The sequence below is a fragment of the Biomphalaria glabrata genome, chromosome 7, assembly GCF_947242115.1.
Source record: "Biomphalaria glabrata chromosome 7, xgBioGlab47.1, whole genome shotgun sequence".
Taxonomy (NCBI): domain Eukaryota; kingdom Metazoa; phylum Mollusca; class Gastropoda; family Planorbidae; genus Biomphalaria; species Biomphalaria glabrata.
In genome coordinates, this window is record NC_074717.1 from 30,850,535 (window position 1) to 30,873,903 (window position 23,369).

Consider the following 23,369-nt stretch of genomic DNA (forward strand, 5'->3'; position numbering starts at 1 on the left):
AGCTTATAACATGCTCAGAACAAAAGCATTTTTTCCCCAAGGAGGAGTCATCTTCTTCTTAAGCGAAGCTAGACAGTTAAGAAATAAAAAAAAAAAGTTATGGTGACCTAAGTTGGTTGAATACAATGCTATTGAAGATGATCGGACTGAAAGTAATCACAGTAACCTCCTCTTGGTTTACATTGTGAAGATCCGGTCTACCTCCCTAAAGCAATTCAAATTAAGTAAGAGAGAAAAAGAAGAGAAAGCAATAAAGGGAAATGTGGTACAATGGAATTTACGAAAGAATAGCTGTATAAAAAATACGAGATACTTTTGGTTGCAATGCACGCCCCTAAATTTTTTTTTTTAACATTAGTATAGAGTACCATAGACACTATACAGTGGTTCCTGTTTCTTTAAAGTATTTCCTAGGAGAGGCTAATGTACCGACAACAAAGCGAATAGATTCCTAATGCTAGAAACTCCTCAAAATTTGTAGTTGATTTTTTTTCTATGTTTAAACACTACAAGATTTTCGGTTTTGTGCTTAAACATAAAATGACCCATGACATTGAACATTTTCAACACAATTATCTCCCTCTGGTTTTGTAAAATCTGGTTTACAGTCTTTAAGCATTCAAAGACTCTCTAACAGAAAAATATATTGATCCCTGTGGAAACCCAATGAAAAATGTAAGGAAAAAGATACGAGAGATGTTGAATTAAACACTTAACAATGTCAAAGATATAAATAACTAGGGACTAATTAGTTTCCACTTCTTTCTCAGACTGGAAAGTGTGAGAAATAATGTGTAAAACATTTTGGACCAGACAGACAGAGTGAATAGATATAAGCTTGGTATCACAAGTCAAAGAGATCTGAAATTGTTTTTTATAGTGTGGACTAGTGCATACAAAAATGTGTTGGACACCTTTTGAAATCCTTGATTGTCAACTAAAGTAAGAAACAGATACAGAACAAGAAATTTAATAATTCTCCTGTATTCATGACAAATACTTTGAGACACAATCAATATCTTATATAATACAGACGTTACTTCAAAAAAGAAGATGATTACGTCCTACACCTCATGCATTTAGTCATGCTTATTAACCAATGACTTAAATTCTGCCAAGTCACTGGTTTTCCTGGCTAGCTCAGGCAACCCATTCCATGCTCTAATAGCACTAGGGAAGAAGGAGTATTTGTACAAATTTGTCCTAGCATATGGGACGAGGAATGTGCCTTTATCTTTGTGTCTTTCTAGGGCAGTAAGTAGTACATTACAATAACTTGGGTCAATATTTTGGACACCATAGACAAAGAAAATTCATAGGAAATTACAATTACAATATATTGTGAATAATTCAGCTTAAAAATTAAAACTTTTTGATGCACTAACTCAAATAACATGAAAAAGGTTTTAATCAATAGGCTTCTGGTCTCATGTAAATTAGTAATATTCATATCAGCAGTAGTACAGTCAACAATACACTTCAATACAGTCAAAGCTGAATATCTAGGGACTTAATAGCTCTATCCACAAGATTGTCCTCAAAATTTTGTTTCATAAGCCTGACAATAAGAAGACAAGAAGCTTGCCAGCAGGACCAGATAGGTCATCATCAACATCACTGGACTGACACTGAGAGCCAATGTATTCAAGTAAATTGCTTGAAATTGTGAGCAGAATTTTTTTTTAAAAACTGGATTCACTTTAATCTGAAATTTTCTGCAAAGTCATGGTCATCAACATGAACAGCATCACTGGTAGCCCAAGTTGGACAGTGTCTTTGGTAGCCAAAGATGGACAGTATTCCTGGTAGCCCAAAATGGACAGTGTCCATGGTAACCAAAGGTGGACAGCATCACTGGTAGCCCAAAATGGTGATGGTCTTCTTCAGCTCTGGCTTAGCAAATAACACTTCCTTCATCACTGTGTCTAGCTCAGTCAAGGCCAGATGGACATTCAGCTGAACTTTTTCATCTTTGTCATGGGCTAGGCATAGCTTGAGGGTGCGATAGATATCTAGCAACACATCTTCAAGAGCCTATTCAAATATAAAAAAGAACATTTTATTGACAACAAATAAATGTCTGAGTTACAAATAGAAACTTTGTATGTTTGTAAATGTAGCAGTCAAAGAATAATCAAGATGAATACAAATAAAACATTAGATTTAATAGACCCAATTCAATGAAAGATTAAACAAGTGGATGGTACAATTATATATCACAATAGATAAAATACTTTAGGGGTAAGATTGTTGTTTTATTTTGGGGAAGATGTAATAAAAAGTTTAAGCCTTTTCAACAAGCTATCTTTGCAACAATGGAGCCTCCATTGAGATAAGGAAATAGCGTCTATTGCAAACAGGATGCGTCTTTTATGGAATTAGCCTAATGCGGTAGAATGTGATAGAGTATATTGGGACGCTCTTTATTAATTTTGTTGAATGAACAGGCCTGTAGTCTTAGTGTTTAGGCCACACTCTGTATATTATTATTAAAAATTGACATAGATCTAGTTGTTTATTAATTAGTTTTGTGTTCAATATAATAATTATTTTTTCAATTAAAATTTTTCCTTTTTTTAAATTCAGTTATCTGCTAACTTTAGGCAATTTTTTTTTTTTTCAAACCAGAAATAGACGCCATTGGATTGATGTATATGTAGCTTGTGCTAAAAAAAACAACTGATTCTGTAACTTTTTAATATAAAGTTCTTACAGCAATGTATGTATATATATTTTTGGATTTGGTCGAATGAGAAGTATTTCAACCATAATGTGATGTACATTTCAAGACGTAAATAACTGTATGTGTTTTAGAAGTACCAGTACACAACAATGGAAGGGAAATTTTTAAATAATAAAAAAAAAATAACACCATAACAAATTTGGAATTCAGACTTAAGCATGTGGCCATTTTTATAAAGGTATACCTTCAGAGCATCTCTTCCAAAACCTTGAATCAGTTGACTCAATGTCAAGGCTGCAGCCTTCCGAGGTTCAGGGTCAGGGTCAGAGTTAATAACGTCTCTGCAACATGTCACAATCTGTAAGAGACAAACACAGATATTGTCAATCTAACTAACCACCATAAGATTACAGCACATTTAATAAATATCGCAAAACAAAAAAAACTCAGGATGTATTCTATTGAATGATGTGTTCATTCTAGGCAATGAAAAAATGATTAGAATGAAGCCAAAGATAAAAGAACCACCAACATATTTTAAGTACAGTAAAGTAAATAAGTAAGTTCTCCTTTCTGACTTTGCGATCCTTAAGGTCATCAGTTTCTAGGATTGATGGTTAATGAAGATACATAACAACCAACCGCCATTACTTCCCCAACTAATGTAAGGCAGCCATTTGAGTAGTTTATCTGAGAATCCAAAACAGACAACCTCACTGGCACTCATTGTAACTGAATTAAATCATCAATATTCTGAGGAACACAGTTGATTGACTATTGAAGATAATATAATGAAAAAGTGTGCTTAGCAGCTGAGCTCTAAGGCATAACAAACAGATTGGTCTTAAGTTTCAAAACATTTGCTACAAGCTTGTCTTTTAATTATAGATGACAAACTGTGAAATGTATCATAGTGATAACATTTTTAAAATAATAATAGTGTTAATAAACTTGACATTCGGAATATCTGAACATTAAATTACAATCTTGCTGACCTCTGAATGGCATACAAAGTTATTTAATAATAATAAAAATAATAATTTTATTTATAAAGTGCTGTTAACAAACAAAATGTAGGCTCAAGGCGCTGTAATAACATTACAAACACAAACACAACAGCAAAATGACAATTAATCTAAAAAAGATTTAAACAGATTTAAAAGTGGTGTAGCATGTTGTCTGTCTGAGATCAATGGGGAGCCCGCAGACTGTAGCTTTTGAAGGAGAAATGTGGCACCACTAAAAGTGTTGAGTCCATTGATCGCAGGGCTCTCTGGGGGACATATGGAGTAATCAGTTCGCTAAGGTACAATGGTATCTCATTGTTATATAAACAATGATGACAAAGTGTGGCCACCTTGTAATCGATTCTCGCTTTCACAGGAAGCCAATGAAGCGTGCGCAAGAGCATAGTAGCAGAATCTCGTCTTGTTTTTCTAAGGACTATTCGTGCGGCATTGTTTTGAATACGTTGCAGTTTGGCTATTTTGTCATCAGGTATAACTGCTAGCACGGCGTTGCAGTAGTCAAGGCAGGAGAGTATGAATGCCACAGCTAGCGTTTTTGTTGACTCCGTTGTTAAATATGGTTGGATCGGATAATTAACACTGATACTACTGTTACAGAGCAATAATAAGAGCAAGTTAATGAAACTATATTTTTGAGAGTCTAATAGTTTAGATCATTACATCACTAACGAAGAGTAAGCATTCTTTTCATTACAAAAGTATGCCATTAAACACACACATACAATGCAGTTGACATTATATAAAATTACACACACACAGAATAATAATATTAATATATAATAATATAATATATTTATTATAAATATTTATTTGATGAATCTGCAGTACCTCATGTAGTACTGGTCCAACAGCATATCTAAGTAATTTACAAATCTCTGCCATCCCTGATAAGCTACTAGCCCTGACTAAGGAATCACCATGGCGACATCCAATCAGCATTGCAGTGAGCAGTACATCACGATAATGTGGAGTCAGCTCTCCTAAAAATTAATCAAATGAGAACTTTACTTTTACTCAGTGGCTTAAGACAAAATTTCTTAAGTTTTTCTAAACATAAGTGATGGCTGCAATTCAATCATGAATCTTATACAAATTGTTTTCAAAATTATACATAGAAGACAATCTGAGATTATAAGAAATTGAAATCTTTATCAATTTATAGAAATTTTGTGTATATTAAATGTAACTTTGCGAGTTGCTTCTGACACCATGGGCCAACACTGGTCTTTCAGCAAGGCTATTAATGGTAACTTTTATTACTTTTGGTTACAAATAATTTACTATGCTTGTGTTATAAGAAGGCTAAATTAAATATCTATTTATGATATTATAGTGTGTTAATCTTTGCAAAAAAGAATACTTGTAAGCATTTACTTGTCAATTAACTTAAACAGGACAAAGCAGTGACAAACCTAAACGTCTGGTAGCTTTGACTACTGCCTCTCCAACTTTCAAAACTGTTTGGATTGAGCTGACACTGCTTGCCAAGCACTGCGTTTTGAACTCAGTGGTCAGACAGGCTATGACCATCTTGGGGTCCAGATCACTCAGTGAGGCTAGCCCATTGACAGCTGCTAAGTAAATGTAGGAATCATTGTGAGTTAAGTTCTCTTGGAATACCTGAACAAAAGGTGAAACAAGATTTAAAAAAAACAACAAAAAACAAGAAAAACATTTTAAAAATTCAAATATAATAAAATAATTTAAAAAAAAATTATTTTAGGTTCAATTCGAGTATCGAACACATAACACCATCAGCTGCTAGAACTTACAAATTTTTTTATTCGGCCAGTGAGGAAGATATACTTTTCAGATTAGTTATTGGTATATGTGACAGGTGGGGAAATGTGATGTGTGTTTGGCGCGTTTTATGTCTAGGGGATGATTATTTTTAATGATATCACACCCCCACTTATCAGCATATGAATCGGGAGCAGACACGCAACGAGACAAAGCAATGAAAGATAGATACAAAAGTTAAAAATGAAGAATATTTATTTACATAAATATACATATAAGAATAAAAAGAGGGAGGGTTTGCATCTAACTCTAATTAGTAAGGTATTTTGATCATCACTCTTGCACCTAATAAGAGAGTATGTCACTTTGTCCTCTGACTTAGCTGGGTTGTCCTGTTGATGTCGCAGCTGGCTGTGTCCTGGCTTGAGGTTCTGCAGCTGGAGGTGGCACTCTAGCGGATAGAGGGACGCCGGTGATATAGTTCTTGTGGAGTCTCAATCCCCAAAATCTAATATCTGTAGTGGGCACAGTAGGGCGGGTGGCCGGCTACCGTGGGCACAAGGTTACTGCGGGCAGAGCTGATCTGCCGTGGGCAGCGTAGTTGACAGGATATGTCCAGTGAGTTGCAGAGGGTTGGCGTAGCTATGACGTCTCGCACAGACCTGAGTCCATAGGGACGTCGCACCTAATAAGATGACAGGTGGGCTGTCAAATAGGCGGGCAATGCCGATAGCGCCAAGTGGTAGAGTTGAGTAGATCTCAGTAGGCAAGTGCAGTGCTGAATAGCACTAAGTACAGATGCAGGTAAATAGATCGTTGATCCAATGAATAAATAGGCAAGTAATCCGATAAATAGGCAATAGGCAGACACCTGAGGGAGGCTGCGGATACATAAAGACAAGTTAGGACATGTCTCTCATACATCTTATAGATGCCCTCGACTGAGGTGCATTTGTCAGATTGGTGAAATTGCTTTAGAGCACAATGAGGAGATGATGACAAATGGGATTTGGGAAAATAGATGGCAGATAGTAGCAATATAGAAATGTACATAAAAGGGGAAATAATAATATAAAAATGTACATAGAAGGGGAAATAATAATCTCAAATAAACAACACAGGTGGATAGAGAAAGAAAAAGGGGGGGGGGGTTGAATTGGGCGGTGGTCAGCGACCCAGATGATTGTTTACATATGACCGTGGGTCGAGAACAATGGAGCGCGCTTGAATGGTGTGTCCGTTCAAGCGGCGCAACTCTCATTAGGGTAAAATGAGTAAAGGGGAGATAATTCAATACAGGGAAGATAACTCATATCTTCTTTCTAAGCGCAGTATTAGTGCGATAGTAAAATCATCAAGGCGATCAACCGAGATAGAGGAAATAAAATAAGGTGTACAAATATATACATGGTTGCATCAATGATCAATTGAGCAACGTAGCATTAATAGATTAATGCAATACTAAAATATATACATAGCACATGTTTATGTTTTCTACTTACGCCAGTGAGAAATACACAATGCACTAATTAAATATAAATGAACTAAGCAAAATACACATGATGATATCCAATGGAAATAGCACAAAAGTAATTAAGATGGAACTTGTGATTAAGTTCGGCTTACCACCAGGTATTCCTCTAGGAGTGAGAATAAATGATATAGTCCAGACTCGATAGCCCAACCACCATGAGAAATGAAAAAGGGTCTGGCTTGAGTTGGTTTACTTTATATAAGCCTGGAAAGTGCGGGCGGACACAGGAAATGCCCTAGGCTAAGATTTATCTTACACGTGGGTGGATTTGACTCGAGGTGGGAGCCGCACCTTGGAATATCACGCGGTGTGTTGACCAGGGTAATCCCTTAGATCAGAGAGAGACGTGAGAGAAGGGGGGGGGGGAGAGAAGGATTAGCTTGCATTCAAACCAAGGTGGTGTCAACCGCGACCGTCCTTCATACATCCGGTGGGCAAGACAAAAGAGATTGTGTGTTTACCTTTCCCCGATCAAGGGCAGATAAATGAAAGGACGCGCTTTAGCTATCTCCAAGCTGGTCAACTAAGTCTAGCCTGGAGCGGAAAAGGTGGTGCGGGTGGAGAATTCAGGGGTAGGATGGGGAAATAATTAAAATAAAATAAATAAATAATGAAAAATAATAATTAATGCTGTGATAATATAGAGTGACTCTGACAGCGAGTTTTTGACTTGTCACATACGCCGCCGCCAAGATGGATCTATCGCAGAAGATCCATAAAGTGCGAGCAGACTGATGTCACTCTAACTTTAAGATCAGTTGTTATCACAGCATTAGAAAAAAAAATCTGGGAAATTAAAGGGGTAGCCATGCCAGGAGGAGAGTCTGTCCAAGTCTGTCCGTTGTCTACTTCCTGTCCCCGAGTACGTAGTCACCTGGGTGAAACATTTGGGGTTGCTTGGGAGAGTAGATTGGGCGATTGGATGAGCAATAATTCCTTCCTGGGGCGGAATGGGGAGGGTGATTAGGGCTTAGGCGGAGTGCCCGAGGCACGTGTGCTCGTTGGGGCTTACCTCCGAAGCCGCTGTGAGGCGCTTCTTCACGAGAGTAAGTAGTCAGCTTACCTCGGTATCGTCTGACACGATCAATGTCAGGGAAGAGTGGCCTGATAAAGAATGTGGAGTTCTGCCGGAGAACGTCCCCACGAGTGCGACAATCTGGCTTACATCGTGGCTTCCTGACACTGTCAATGCCAGGGGAAGGTTGATTCGGAATGGTGGCTGAGGAGCCATGAAGAGGAGTGAGTCCACGAGAGCAAGGGTTCATCTTACCTCGGGGCATTCTGACACTGTCAATGTCAGAGGAATGTTGCATGATTTTGGCTGAGTAGCCTGGGTCAAGTAGACCCTCACGAGCGCGGGTAAACGACTTAACTCGTGACTTCCTAGCAGAGTCAATGCCAGGGCTGAGTGGTTTGAGCTTCGCTGATGAGTCGGGACTAGGCGTGTTAGTGTGGCGACCAGGGTTTCCAACCTGCTGGTTGCTGCCACGTCTCTGCTTCGTCGATCTACCGACGGGCAGAGAGAAGTATGGCTTGTTGACTACTCCAAGAGGGACATATTTGGAACCTAGAATGAAGTCGTACACTGGCGTGTCCATGACGGCGGCGTCAATGGTGCCATGCACGTACCTGCACTCCACGTGTACTCTCGCGACAGGTAGAACCTGCGGAGAAGTGCCACGGTCTATGGACTGGATCGTCACTGTTCCACCAGTGAGATCCGATGGGTCAATCAGCGTCTTATTGATAACCGCGCCGAACGAACAGCCTGAGTCGTATAGGCCCAAAACTTCGACGCCGTTGGCCAGAACGTTCTCTACTCCCGGAGGAGAAGAGATGGGGTGAGGTAGCACTGGTGGGAGTTCTGGTTGGCCGAGATCAATGGCAGTGGGTTGAGGAACCACGGCCATCGTGGAGACGAAGTATGTGTCCTCCTCCGGTTGGTCAGAAGGATCGATCGCGGAGGGTTGAGAGACTGGCGTCACCGTAGATAGGGTCCGTGGGGCCTGCTGCTGCCGTTGTGGAGTGGGTCTACTGTCACGCGCGCTATGACGTAAGTCACGCTGAGAGTAGTTGGACTGGTTATAGCGAGACTGATGGTTGGGGCGGTTATTGTAGTTATGAGGGGCTGATTGCCGACCTGGTGCCTGGTTATGCTGGGGAGTTTTAGGAGGAAGGTTTGACGGAGCAGGAGAAGTTGGTTGGTCTGTTTGCTGGTCTGTCGCGGTTGCTTTGCCTTTTAAGTCCTTACGAGCGTTCAAGTACCTATCAGCGGCGGAAGCTATGTCGGCGGGTGCAGTTGCTTGTTGCTCCTTGACATAAACTCTGACCTCTGGGGACATGCATTCCAACAGCTGCTCAGAGAGTATGAGGCATGCTAGGCCATCAAAAGTCTCTGGCAATTGGCTGAGAGCGTGCCACCTGACAAGGTACTTGTCCAGCCTTTCGCAGAGGTTGCCGTAGGTCTCTCTGCGTTCGAGGCGGGAACTTCTGAACTTTTTGTGGTAGGCCTCGGCGGTCAACTCGAACTGGACGAGTAGCGCCTGTTTGAGGGCTGTGTAGTTCTCTCTCTGGCCGGAGGGAAGTTTGGAGTAAACCTCGTAGGCTTTGCCTCGGAGGCATTGGGATAGCCGGAAGCACCATTTCTCCTCTGGCAGACCGTAAAAACGTGCTACTTCCTCAAAACGGACAAGATAAACTTCGATGTTCTCTGTCTTGTCGTCGAAGTGCTCCATTGGCATGTGGGTTAGACCGTTCAAGGAACTTTGAAAGGATGCTGGGCTAGCCGGGCGCGACTCGGAAGAAGCCTGGCGGGTGGCCTCGTTCTCTTTGTCCGCGGCTATCTTTTCTCTCGCTGTTATTTGTTGCTCTTTTTCTCGCTCCGTGATTTCTCTTTCTTTAGCAATAGCTATTTCAGCTTCCTTTCTTTCTCTTTCTTTCGCAATGGCTATTTCGGCCTCCTTTCTCGCTTCCCTTTCCTTCAATGCTGTTTCAGTTTCCCTTCTCTCCCTTTCCATAGCTATTTCATGCTCCCTTGCTAATCTTCTTTCTTCCTTTTCGTCTTCCTTTCTTTTTTCTTCTTCTCTTTCAAACGCCTCAAATCGTGCTCTCACAAATTCTTTCCGTTCTGCCTCATCGTCAAATAAGGTGGCCGCAAAATCCTTCAATTCAGCCATTTTCTGCTTCATGTCAGAGTCCGCTTTCGAGCGTGTGCCGCTGGCCATAATGATGAGGGGTGGGAGATGAGAGGTACTAGGATGATGGAGGGGCAGATAGAATGGATAATAGGATTGAGCTAGAATTAAAGAAAGTGGGTTAGCAAAAGTGAGTCGCTGGTTATAGGAAAGAGTGCAAAAGGAATGTGGTGTCTGCCTATGTTAATCACAGTTCCTGCAATGAAATATTACAAATAAAATGCAATAATAGTATAAATAAAATATGACAGAAGTGACACTCTTGATAATGCGAAGTGATGATACTTATAAATATTTAAAGAAAAAAAATATTGATAGGAATTTTAGTTATTGCTGCCTGTTCGTGCCTGCTGTACTAATGGGTTAAATGCCGGACGGGCTGGCCAAAATGTGACAGGTGGGGAAATGTGATGTGTGTTTGGCGCGTTTTATGTCTAGGGGATGATTATTTTTAATGATATCACACCCCCACTTATCAGCATATGAATCGGGAGCAGACACGCAACGAGACAAAGCAATGAAAGATAGATACAAAAGTTAAAAATGAAGAATATTTATTTACATAAATATACATATAAGAATAAAAAGAGGGAGGGTTTGCATCTATCTCTAATTAGTAAGGTATTTTGATCATCACTCTTGCACCTAATAAGAGAGTATGTCACTTTGTCCTCTGACTTAGCTGGGTTGTCCTGTTGATGTCGCAGCTGGCTGTGTCCTGGCTTGAGGTTCTGCAGCTGGAGGTGGCACTCTAGCGGATAGAGGGGCGCCGGTGATATAGTTCTTGTGGAGTCTCAATCCCCAAAATCTAATATCTGTAGTGGGCACAGTAGGGCGGGTGGCCAGCTACCGTGGGCACAAGGTTACTGCGGGCAGAGCTGATCTGCCGTGGGCAGCGTAGTTGACAGGATATGTCCAGTGAGTTGCAGAGGGTTGGCGTAGCTATGACGTCTCGCACAGACCTGAGTCCATAGGGACGTCGCACCTAATAAGATGACAGGTGGGCTGTCAAATAGGCGGGCAATGCCGATAGCGCCAAGTGGTAGAGTTGAGTAGATCTCAGTAGGCAAGTGCAGTGCTGAATAGCACTAAGTACAGATGCAGGTAAATAGATCGTTGATCCAATGAATAAATAGGCAAGTAATCCGATAAATAGGCAATAGGCAGACACCTGAGGGAGGCTGCGGATACATAAAGACAAGTTAGGACATGTCTCTCATACATCTTATAGATGCCCTCGACTGAGGTGCATTTGTCAGATTGGTGAAATTGCTTTAGAGCACAATGAGGAGATGATGACAAATGGGATTTGGGAAAATAGATGGCAGATAGTAGCAATATAGAAATGTACATAAAAGGGGAAATAATAATATAAAAATGTACATAGAAGGGGAAATAATAATCTCAAATAAACAACACAGGTGGATAGAGAAAGAAAAAGGGGGGGGGGGTTGAATTGGGCGGTGGTCAGCGACCCAGATGATTGTTTACATATGACCGTGGGTCGAGAACAATGGAGCGCGCTTGAATGGTGTGTCCGTTCAAGCGGCGCAACTCTCATTAGGGTAAAATGAGTAAAGGGGAGATAATTCAATACAGGGAAGATAACTCATATCTTCTTTCTAAGCGCAGTATTAGTGCGATAGTAAAATCATCAAGGCGATCAACCGAGATAGAGGAAATAAAATAAGGTGTACAAATATATACATGGTTGCATCTACGTCTGACTGGAAGTAATGCTGAACTCGAATTACTTCAGTAACACCGGCGAAAGGCAGAAACAATCAAAATATGTAGTCGACGCTGATGTTGTTTTACAAATATGTTTAATAATCAAGAAGGGAATCGTCCGATGTCAGCTATGTCCGTAAATCCCTATATCTATTCTACTGCTCTACAAGAAGCGTCTTCTTTTTAGCGACACCTAGAGCGTTGTTTTTTAACCCACTTTACGTCATCGTCGCTAAGTAAAACTTTACCCTATTCCCAAAACAAATAACTAATTCCTAATCATGTCATAACAGGACATATAGATCTAATACCAGACCTAAGTTCTGATTCAGAACTCTTAATATTTAGTCTAGATCTACTTCTAGATGTAATCTATATTAGATTTATGTATTAAATATAAGCTACACTTAAAAATTTCAATAAAATTGAAGCAGCTTTAAATTTACTGCCATTGCATAATTATGGTAATATGGCTGACTACGCAATGATGGCTCTAGACCTAGATATAATCTGCAACCAAATTTACATTTATTTATTTTTTTACTTTGAAAAATTATAACGGTCAAACGAGAGTTTTCCCCATGTAACCAAGGAGTAAGTAATTTTTTCTCAGTGATAAACATCAACTGATAAATTTCTAGGAAAATTGTTAAAGCAATTTATTATCTGACTTGAATAGAGGTATTGTAAAAAGAAAATTGCTTTCACATTCTTCAAAATGAGATCACATAAAAACATGCATACAATTGATTATGTTTTCAGTTTGCTTGTAAGTATTTATTTAAATGAAGTTGTTTGATTTTTCTGACATCTTAGTATTATCTGTTTCAATCTTCAATAAAAGAAAACCAGTTTTGATTTCAGGAATGTCAAATGATCAAATAAAAAAAAAATGAATGCAAAACATTATGTTAACACCTTGAAGTTATTGCTATATAAATATAACTTAAGCAATACAATTTACTTTATTTATATTATAAAATGTATGTAATGTGGGTATTAACAGTTTGTATGAAAAAATTAGAATTTTTTCTTGATGTAGATAGTACAGACTTAAAAGCATTACTTCAGTAGTGCAATATGTATGCTTAAATTCTGATTTTTTTAAAGGCAATATTTATAAAGCCAACGCAGTCAGAATATGTGGGTGCCACTCACTCTGAGCAACAGTTTGGATTTGTTGAGAGCCTCTGGGTCCCTATCCTCCACCAGTCTGGACAGACTAATGAGGCCATGACCTCTAACTGGTAAAAGTGGGTCACACAGATCTTGAAGTGCTTGTTGAACCTTGGTGCTGTGATGGACATCTGGGAAGTTTGAAATATATGACGAACATTTCATGTACATATTTGTGACTTATTTGTATTTTAGAATTTCTAAAAGATCTAATCTCTTAATAAAAAAAAATTTCAGGTAAACGAAACACAATTTATACAAAATATTAATGATATATATAGACAGTTCAAGGAATAGCCTTAGCTTAGTCCCAAGTAATAACAAAAGTTTCTACAATGTCTTAACAACTGCATCAAAACTTGTAACATCTTGATCAACATGTTGCAATTTTTCATGTTTAATTTTGTTAGTGACGTTGGCCTAATTGGACTATTTTAATGAAAACAGAAATCTAATGGCTCAACAGCTTCAGAATTATTATTAAAGCGTGTTATAACAAAACCTTGTCTTAATTTTTTGTAATATGCCATAACCATCTTATAAAGTTAAATAATATATTTAAAAAGGAAATCTTTGCAAATGGAATTAGTTTCAGTTGAGATATTTTACATAAAAAGGTGGACATGAATTATTTTATCCTTTTTTTTTGCCATATTGTGGCAGAATATAATAAGTGTTTTTTTTTTTGTTATGAAATAAATGGATAAAACTCAGATCTAATTTATAATCTTATTAAGTTTTGAAAGTAATAGTTAAGTGTCTCTCTATCCAGTATTACCTGTCATTTGGTGGCTGTTTTCAACATCATTTGGTGACTCATCATCAATATTTGTTTCTGACAGAACCTCAATTAAACTTTGAGTGGACTTAGAGCTTGTTGACATTTGTTTCACACCAGATTTCTTGAGGACAGTAATGAAAGAAGATTAAATATTTTATCATTCACATCATATTGATAGAAAGATTTCAGTATCTGTCGCTGCATAAAGTTAGCAGAAAGAAAATCAAAACTATATTAAAAAACAACATCAAATAGAGAACACTAGAACACTATTGAATAAAAAAACAAATATTTCCAGTGAAATCTTCATCATTCAAAGTTGAAGGAAACAAGGAGAGACTTGGAATTAATAAAGTTCAAATTAACTTTGAACTGCAAGGGAAGATAACTAAATAATAAGGATGTCCTACTAACTTCTTGGAATAGTGAAATTATTTAAATCTTTGTTGTTTTATTTGTTCTAAGGATTTGATCTTGACAATGTCATTCTGTTACAAATGTAGAAAATGTTGATAGAGCAGGTGATAGGGACTGCACTGTCTTGAAAGTAAACAAAGAAATGGTGGTCAGTCACTTTTTATTTCAATGAGACAGACACAATAAAACATAAGACTACAGTTTCAGGGATAAAAAGCAAAAACAATTAGTACTTTTAATATAATGCTTGGTATAGGGAATAAAGGAAGCATAAATCAGTGAGACAAATGTATTAACAACAAACTTTGTATCAATAAGAAACATTTGAAAGAAACACAGTATGTGAGGAAATGGCGAGGTACATACAGTAGTCGACAATTTATGGTTTGTTTGTAATTGCACAAACATTTTTGACATTTAACATGCAGACTGGAATATGGTTTGACTACTGTTTTTGTATAATTGTTTATACAGCATAAATATTTTATAAGAATATTGAACTGAATGAATAGAAGATTTTAAAGACCTAGAAAATGTATTTAGGTTTTCAAGCTATTGATGAATGAATTCTATCTTGACGAAGGTCTGTGCCTCTTATATGATCAGGAATAACATTTTATTAATTTGAAAGAAGAACTCCTAATGAGTATATTAACTACATTAGTTATTTTTATGACAGAATAAAAATCTACCTGAGTACTGCGTTTGGATTTGTTCAGTTCTCCCCAGACCAGACCCCGGGTAGCCACTGCTATTTTCAAGTCTTCAGCCATCTCTTTTACCATTGGGTCAGTGGCCTGATTCTGATGCAGGGCAGTGAGTATGGGAACCAACTCATCCAACAACTGTTTATCTTGTTCTGTCAACTGTCAATAATCAGAAACATTTTAGCCAGCTGCCATTAGTCATGTACAGAAAGCTAGCTTAAAGTAAAATTTCTGGAAAGGAAAAACAAAATATATATATATGTGTGTGTGTGTAAGTGTTTTAAATAAATAGTTGCCAACAATGTGATGTGATAAATTTTAACAGACAGCTCACAAATATTAATTAAATATAGGTTGTTTTTTTTTAATACAGTTCACTATGCTTAGTCAACCGTTAGTGAGAACACATGAGATTCCTTTGGTCTTAATAGTAAATAACTGGTAGGCCTGAAGAGATTAACATGTCCTGTGTAACAAGACAGTTTTAGTACTTAAATATTTTGTCTTAATAAGTTTTAAGTTTGATTAACCAGATTTGGCCATATTTCCATGTTGTCTTTTATTCTCTTTCTCTGATATTATGAAGGATGATAAACCTTTCTTTCTTTTTTTCAAGTATTTAATAAAGCTATAATTTATATTTTCCGAAAATCTTAAAATTTATTATTGGGCAAAAAATAGTAATAAAATACTCCTTCAGGAATGCCTAGGTGGACTTGCATGATTAGACTGACATAGGGACATGGGTAGGATGTATTCATCTTCTTTTTTGAAGTAACATTTTATAAGATAAGTATACAATCTAAATTATTTAAAAAGTATTATGAAATACTATGAAAAAACGTACAACAATGTTCCATACCTGAACTGCCCCACCTAACACAGCAGTCAACAAACTGAGTGCCATTGAGACTGTCTCCCATTCAAACATTTGTGTTTTTTCTTCATCAGAACTTTGACACACTTTTAGACATCTTTCTAGAGTCACCTTAACACAAATTTTTTACCAGGATAACTTTTGTATGAGCAAGTTCAATTAACTACACATCAGTAGAGCATGTTCAATTAACTACACATTTATAAATCAGTATAGCATGTTCAATTAACTACACATCTGTACATCAAAATAAACTTCTGGACAATGAATAAGAAGTAATAAATAAGACATAGCTGTATCCTATATAAAAAAAAGTATATCTGATAACAGCCTCAATTTATATATATAATAAAAGTAATTTCTTTAAAAGTCTGATGAAGCTATTTACTGATTTTTATTTCACATTACTTTATATGAAATCTGCAAAATTAAAATATTTGGATAAAATGTCAGTTGGACATTAAAAATAGGTATGTAAAAAATGTTAACAACAGCAACGAATCATGACCTGAAACTTTTGCTTTCTAATTTTTTCAGCAAAGTAAATGTCAACCTTATGTATGTTGCATTCATTTTTTAAAATCTAAAAACTAGTTTTTAGTTTTTTAAATTTATGTTTTTTTTAATATAAAAAAAAGACATTCCCTAAACAGATCTAGTAAAATACTAACTTTCAGTATGAGCTATAATGACACAAGATTTTGACTTTTTTCTTTCTTTCCTCTAAAAAATAAAATTGTAGTTATTTTGTTAAAGGTGTTTGGACAATGGCCTTTTAATGCTACAAAATATATTGAAGAGTGAATCTAGTGAGGTAGAAAAATGATATAGAAACCACTTTACAAGAGGAAATGAAATTGACTAATAAAAGACATTTGAAGAGGACCTGAACACCAGAGGGTAGCACAAATGAAAATGTTTCTCACTTTTAAAAGAAAAGTTTTAAACCATACCTTGGTGAATAACAAGACATGCTGACAACTCTGAATCACATTTTCACCAAATTTCTCCCCCAGTGAAGCCAAAAAGCTTATCATGACAATTTTTTTCTTCAGTTCATCTAATTTGGCAGACTGCTGATCTTTTGCCAAACTTATACCAGGTAGCACAATGCCAACTTGTAAAGTCTCTGCAGAGATGATTTCAGTTAGCTTCTAAATAGCACAAAAAAAAATTTTTTGTTCAATTATTAAATTAAAAAAAAAACAAAAAAAAAAATTGCCAGACATTTCCTTAAAAAAAAATATTATTTTCAGTTATTGATAAAAAACAACAAAACAAACAACGACTTATTAATGTTTATTTAAAAATAAAGACCTGCAATAGATGAATGAAAAGATCTGAAATCAACTCTGGGTTGTCTAAACTAGATATTATATCAAGAGCAGCATCTACTGGCAGAGTCCAGGAACTCATTTCTTGACTGTAATGAAACAAAAATGTATCATGGAAATTTTACTTCATGAATTGAGATGTAACCTACAAAATCAATAGGATCTACTATTTCTATTTTCCTACTGTTTCTCTGTGGCTTCTGATTTGATTGCTTCCACTCCTCCACTGGATCCCCAGATCAACTTGACATTCTGACTAACACATGGGTAGGTCTCTGTTGACTGTAGAACTAATGCCATCAGGCAACTAATTCCTGTGTTAGTGTCACATGCAGTCAGATAACTTTTGACAAGATCACAGCACAAAGTCCTGGGATAAAAAAATGAATTAATAAATGACTTACAACTAGAATAACAATCTGTAGAGAAAACATGAGCAGCAATGTACATTGAACAAATGGATTACTCATTTTAGCCTCAAGTTTAGACAAAAAAATATTTTATGTGTAAAGGAATAACCCTTTCAAAATGCAAATAAAGCAAAATTATTCTCTAATATTGTCCCAAAAAACCAAAAGTGTTTCTAAATTTTTATGTATATGTTGGAGAGTCATAGAATCACACACTATAGATATCACTCTCCAGACCTGGCTAGAGATAACGATATATATATATATAGTTATATTTATAATTATATATAATAATACATATATTTATAGTCTTGGCATTCCAAATCATTATCTGGCTGTATATATATATATATATATATATATATATATATATTGTTATCTCTAGCCAGGTCTGAAGAGTGATATTTATTGTATATATATATATATATTATGTCTATAAAAATAAATAAAGCTACCTGAGATTACAATGGCTACTTCTGATGAAAACAAAAAGGGAAAAGAGAATCCCAACTACTGGAAACAATGTCTTCAGGAAGGGTGATTGAGGCTCTTGGCCAATGATGTAAAGCTGCAGACAAAACATAGAACTACATGTATTATAAGTTGAAAAAATCTAGTTGCCTAAAATATATTTTAATACATGAATTTAGATCTTATTAAAAAAAAAAAAGATAATGAAAAGTGGCCAAGATGGTATGTCAACATTTTCCATTAAAAATAAAAAGATAAGCCAACAATTCCTTTTGATTATCTTATAAGTTCCACTCTCATTAGAACAGTTGAGGGAGATGTACCCATTTTTGGGCTGTAATTTATTTAAGGGCTTCTAAGCCCTGAAAGACTGATTCCAGCTGAGATAAGTTTATATGTCTGAGGTAAAATAACATGTCTGAAGTAAATAATATGTCTAAGGTAAAATAATATGTCTGAGGTAAAATAATATGTCTGAGGTAAAATAATATGTCTGAAGTAAATAATATGACTGAGGTAAAATAACATGTCTGAGGTAAAATAATATGTCTGAGGTAAAATAATATCTGAGGTAAAATAACATGTCTGAGGTAAAATAATATGTCTGAGGTAAAATAATATGTCTGAAGTAAAAAATATGACTGAGGTAAAATAATATGTCTGAGGTAAAATAATATGTCTGAGGTAAAATAACATGTCTGAGGTAAAATAACATGTTTAAGGTAAAATAACATGTCTGAGGTAAAATAATATGTCTGAGGTAAAATAACATGTCTGAGGTAAAATAACATGTTTAAGGTAAAATAATGTCTGAGGTAAAATAATATGTCTTAGGTAAAATAATGTCTGATGTAAAATAATATGTCTGAGGTAACATAATAAGTCTGAGGTAAAATAACATCTCAAGCAATCTCTCCAGAATATTAAAGTTGAATATCTCAGCTTCAAAGAAAGCATCATATATATATTTAAATTGATGCTTGAATCTCATTTCAATACTAAGTAGGTTCAGTATAGCCTAAAAGTAAGGCTTATTCAAGGGTTGGTACTACTAGGGTTACGCCCATAAAATCACAGAATTAAAAATTCCAGTCTTCACCAGGATTCGAATCCAGAACTCCAAGTTAAGAAGCCAAGTGCTTCACTCACCACTCAGCCACAATGCCTCTATTAAGGGTTGATTTGATTTAGTAATGATTTAGTGGCATATATACATTTCTCTATTTGTGTTGAATGAAATACACAACTTCAATATCATTCAAATGCATGTAATAAGAGGCATGATTTTTTTCCCTAAAAACAGAACTTCATAACCATATTAAAAAAATACATACACAATAATCTATAAGAAAAAGAGAGCTAGAAAAATATTTTAAAAATAATAGTCAACATGAAAGCTTCATAAATAAACTTTCTTGATAAATTAAAAGGAACTAAAAAAAATCTTTGAAGAATAGCAATAATTACGAAATCATTTTAATTTAGCTTAATCAAAGTAGTTAACAAATTAGTTTACCATTCTTAAATATACTTTATCTAATGTCGCAACTACTAAAGGTTTCTACCTTGTGTAAAGTTTCAATGCAGGAAGTCAGAACTGTCTCTGGCAAAACAAAATCACTTGTAGCAGATGACAAACCTTTGAATGGAAGATATAAAATTAATATTTACCTTAATATAAAAAACTATCAACTAATTATCTTTGCATTTTAATGATCTTAACATTTCATTTTAGATAGTTGAGCTTTAATCCACCTAAACTCACTTTTTTGTATGTGTGCTTTTAGCATGTTCAGTGTGCTATGGTCTCTTTTGTGGACCAGTAAGTGGAGAGGTAGTTGAGAGGTTTCTAGGCTGCCTCTAGGTGCTCAGCAAACACAACTCGGCTCGAGTTGGGTTTTGATCCCGAGCCCCCTTGATAGGTAGCCAATAAGCAACTCTAAAAACTGTGAACTGTTTACCTTGATTTGATGCAAGCCTCAGCAAAGGAGAGTGTAGGTGGGAAAGGCAAACATCTTTCATGATGACTGGTTGGAGTAGGTTCACTTCTGAAATGGTGGCACCAACAGCTCTTATTATAAGGGGGTGACTTTTAATCTGAGCGGACTGCAACAAGTCTATCAGCTGAGAAGAGACATTTACAAAACAAAGTTTTATACTGTACACATACATTTATCTTTTTATACATGTTTAACAAGAAACAAACAATGAATTGTCAAAGAAATAGACCAATGTCAAAGCAAATCCTTAGTCATACATTTATTTACCTGATGACAAACTGATGTAAAAAACTGATGCATATTTTTATCATTAACTGGACATCTTGAGATTATCTGAGCAACAGCTTTACAATTCTGCCAGTCTTGTGAGTTGCTGTTGGATGATGCTGACTCTGTGAGAGAAAATACAAACAAAAATCTTTTTTTTTTTACCCAGTACATTGTGAAAATGAAATTAAATATTGTATGGCAACATTTCCTATTTATTTTCTACTGAGATACCTAAATTATTAGTCAACAATGCATATATAAAACAAATGAATGTATACAATATAAACTTGTGAAATGCTAAAAAATGTATTCAAAATTTGAAATGTAAAACTTTATAAAAAGTATTTAAGTTCTAATGTAAGCCAAGAACATTTTAGGCTAAGACTTGTTTATCATGGAAGTTAAAGTTGAACTCAACACAGAAATAGACATTATCAGTATACAAAACATTAAATGCTTTTAACATTATAATAAACCCTAAGAAATAAAAAAAAAAAGATTTAAAATTTACTAGCAGAAGAAAAAAAATATCCTCAAATAGACAAACTCTTAGTAAACAAAAGTATGAAAACCAAAAGAAATACAAACCTGCAATGAATGATGAGATAAAATGTAAAACACCAGGGGGAACCATTAGGACATCTTTCATTATGCCTGCTATTATTCTCCTGAACCATGGTGGTGTTTTTGGTGTCAGAGAACTTGCCTAAACAAACAACAAATAAACTTAACTTAAGACCTCACAAAGTTTTTTGTTTTAAAATGTTCACATAATTACATTTCATATAATTACAAAGATTTAAAATTCCTCATATTAGTAAATGTCCCATTTTAATGTTTGATTATCATTTATAATGAAAGATGCCTGTGTGTAGTTGCTCAATGGACTTTTTATGTAATGTCTGTTCTATTTATGTGAATCTTTCTGTTGTGTTGTCTTTATATGAGAAAAGAGTCCTTGTAATCATAAGGATCAATAAAGCAGTCTTAGTCATATTTAGTGTAGAAATGTTTCAGTCAATTACTATTATTCCTGTAGTCATTTCAAAGTTATTTGTATTAATTAAAAAAAACAAAACTTCCAGGGTACACACCTTTCCAGCTCCAGATAATATCATTAAGGATTTTAACACTAGCGAAGCACTGGATGATCTGATGACTAAATCAATGTTGATATTGGTATACTTTATAACTGCAAGTAGACTCCATGGCTGCTGATAGGGATCAATGTTCATGAATGTTTTTGTTATTGGGTACACAAGAACATCTGCATTCTGGTTAGATACTTCTTGTGATATGTCATTAAGGCTAAGTGTTTTTCTATCCTTGTTTATAGCTGTGTCATCAACTGAAGTCTTCACGCTAAAGTCTGTTCTCTTCATGATAAGTTTTGCGCAGTGTCTGAGATAGATCAATGCAGTTAACACATCAGACAGGTAATTATTGACAATCAATGACTGGAGTGAAGGCACAGAAAACAAATCACAGAACAGCTTAATGATTGGAAGAATGAGCCGAATTCTCTGCAAGTCATTTAACTCTGATGAATAATCATTTGCAGTTGCCAAAAAGATTTGTCCAGGACCAAGTCGCTGTGAAACAGGGATGCCAACTCCAGGAGGAAGGTATGGGTATATACCTAAGACCAACAGGAATTGGAGAGATGTTGATATAATTTTTTCTTGCTGGACACTAAGAGCATCATCAGCCAATCCTGACTCCTTATTTATATCTCCTTTCAAATTTGTTTCAAATATTTTATTACTAACATTTCTCCTTAAGCAGTTCAACAGAACAGTGAATATTTCAGCATATTTTTGTCTGACTGTAATGTTGTCGCATGCTTGGAACGATTGACCCATATCTTCCGGGAGAAAATTACTTTCCAGTTTAATATTGTCTAACAAAGAAGGATTCTTGGACAAAAATTCTAAAAACAATTTTAAATTCATTTGAAGTACTGTATTTAGTAATTCTTCTGATCCATCTGAAAAAAAAAATATGCATCAATTAACATATCTTAATTTTTTTTCCCCACTATCATTACCATATTATGACAAATAAGGTTGTTATTGCGTGGAAAGGTAATTGATTAAGCACTCCACTGCCACTACCTATAAAGTATAAAATGCTTCCAACTACTAATGTGTCTAGTCTAGTCTCTTTCAATCAGTTCAATCTTGACCTAGATCTATCTGTCAAAGCCTCATTGGGCATTGGCGGGGCAGTGAAAGGTGGTCACTTAAATAGTATCCATGAATTCCATGAGTTGCATGGGATGGGAAACCTGCTTCTAAAGACTCTAAGTTGTATGAGTATCAGAATCAGTATGATGACTCTATTACTACTATTAGATTACTTATAACTTATATTACTAGATTCTATTACTACTATAACTATAACTATGTGACTATCATCTATGTCTCTAATACTCTATCACTATCCGGACTATCAGTATGATCATAATCATGATAATGATGAGTATCAGATCACTCTTAGTGACTCTACTAAGTCTAATCTAATCTAGTAAAGACTGTCACTGTAGTCTTACTAAAGTTAAAAGTACTAAAGTCTAGTAGATCTATAATAATACTATTTAATAATGAGGCAATATAATAATGATAATCATCTATTATGATCTATCTATTCTATGATTACTAAAATATTATAAACAACTCTCTCCCCCACTAGACTAGAGTCTAGATTATATTTGAGACAGTTTTGAAAACAGATCTACCTTCGGAAACTAAATATTTTGATCCACCCGGTGATGTAAGAATTTTTAGAGACTCAATGATTAATTGATTTGTAGAAACCGCTATGGAGGTCGCCATCTTGACAAGGGAGAAAACTATCTACCTAAGTTTGATGACTTTACACAATCTATTTATGTCAGTGCGTTACTGTCGCAATACTATTTCGTCCGTGCTTCTGATATTAGGTATTTCTCTTTAGATCTGTGTATTTTTTACGCGCTCAGTATAATGAAACCATGAATACATTGAAATCGGAACAG

The 23,369-nt window shown here is 35.6% G+C and overlaps 1 protein-coding gene across 3 annotated transcripts; it reads right to left on the reverse strand.

Moving 5' to 3' along the window:
• Nucleotides 1-1,390: 1,390 nt before the first annotated feature.
• LOC106064281 (transport and Golgi organization protein 6 homolog) lies at nt 1,391-23,200 on the reverse strand. 3 transcript variants are annotated; one of them, XM_056036174.1, is made up of 18 exons: nt 23,091-23,200; nt 21,448-22,340; nt 20,942-21,059; nt 20,351-20,475; nt 20,045-20,207; nt 19,649-19,722; nt 18,068-18,180; nt 17,387-17,572; nt 17,186-17,291; nt 16,822-17,022; nt 15,854-15,979; nt 14,977-15,150; nt 13,865-13,988; nt 13,069-13,217; nt 5,124-5,331; nt 4,540-4,691; nt 2,928-3,041; nt 1,391-2,034 (listed from the first exon to the last, which is right to left on the reverse strand). In XM_056036174.1, exons 1-18 carry the CDS (start codon nt 23,185-23,187, stop codon nt 1,852-1,854), a joined length of 3,306 nt encoding a protein of 1,101 aa, XP_055892149.1. In that variant the 5' UTR covers nt 23,188-23,200; the 3' UTR covers nt 1,391-1,851. The 3 variants fall into 3 exon arrangements, with proteins under 3 accessions (XP_055892149.1, XP_055892151.1, XP_055892150.1); XM_056036176.1 differs by lacking the exons at nt 1,391-2,034; nt 2,928-3,041; nt 4,540-4,691 and having other exon boundaries at nt 5,130-5,282; XM_056036175.1 differs by lacking the exons at nt 1,391-2,034; nt 2,928-3,041; nt 4,540-4,691; nt 5,124-5,331 and adding an exon at nt 11,268-11,360.
• Between the last annotated feature and the right edge of the window lie 169 nt (nt 23,201-23,369).

What these genes read in the sequence shown, in the direction of transcription:
- LOC106064281 (XM_056036174.1), bottom strand. Translation starts at nt 23,187, where the DNA reads ATGGCGACCTCCATAGCGGTTTCTACAAATCAATTAATCATTGAGTCT. An exon ending in AAAATATTTAGTTTCCGAAG is followed by an intron (nt 22,341 to 23,090) that starts GTAGATCTGTTT and finishes TTTTTTTTTCAG; the next exon opens with ATGGATCAGAAGAATTACTA. An exon ending in ATGTCTTGTTATTCACCAAG is followed by an intron (nt 15,980 to 16,821) that starts GTATGGTTTAAA and finishes ATTTGTGTTAAG; the next exon opens with GTGACTCTAGAAAGATGTCT.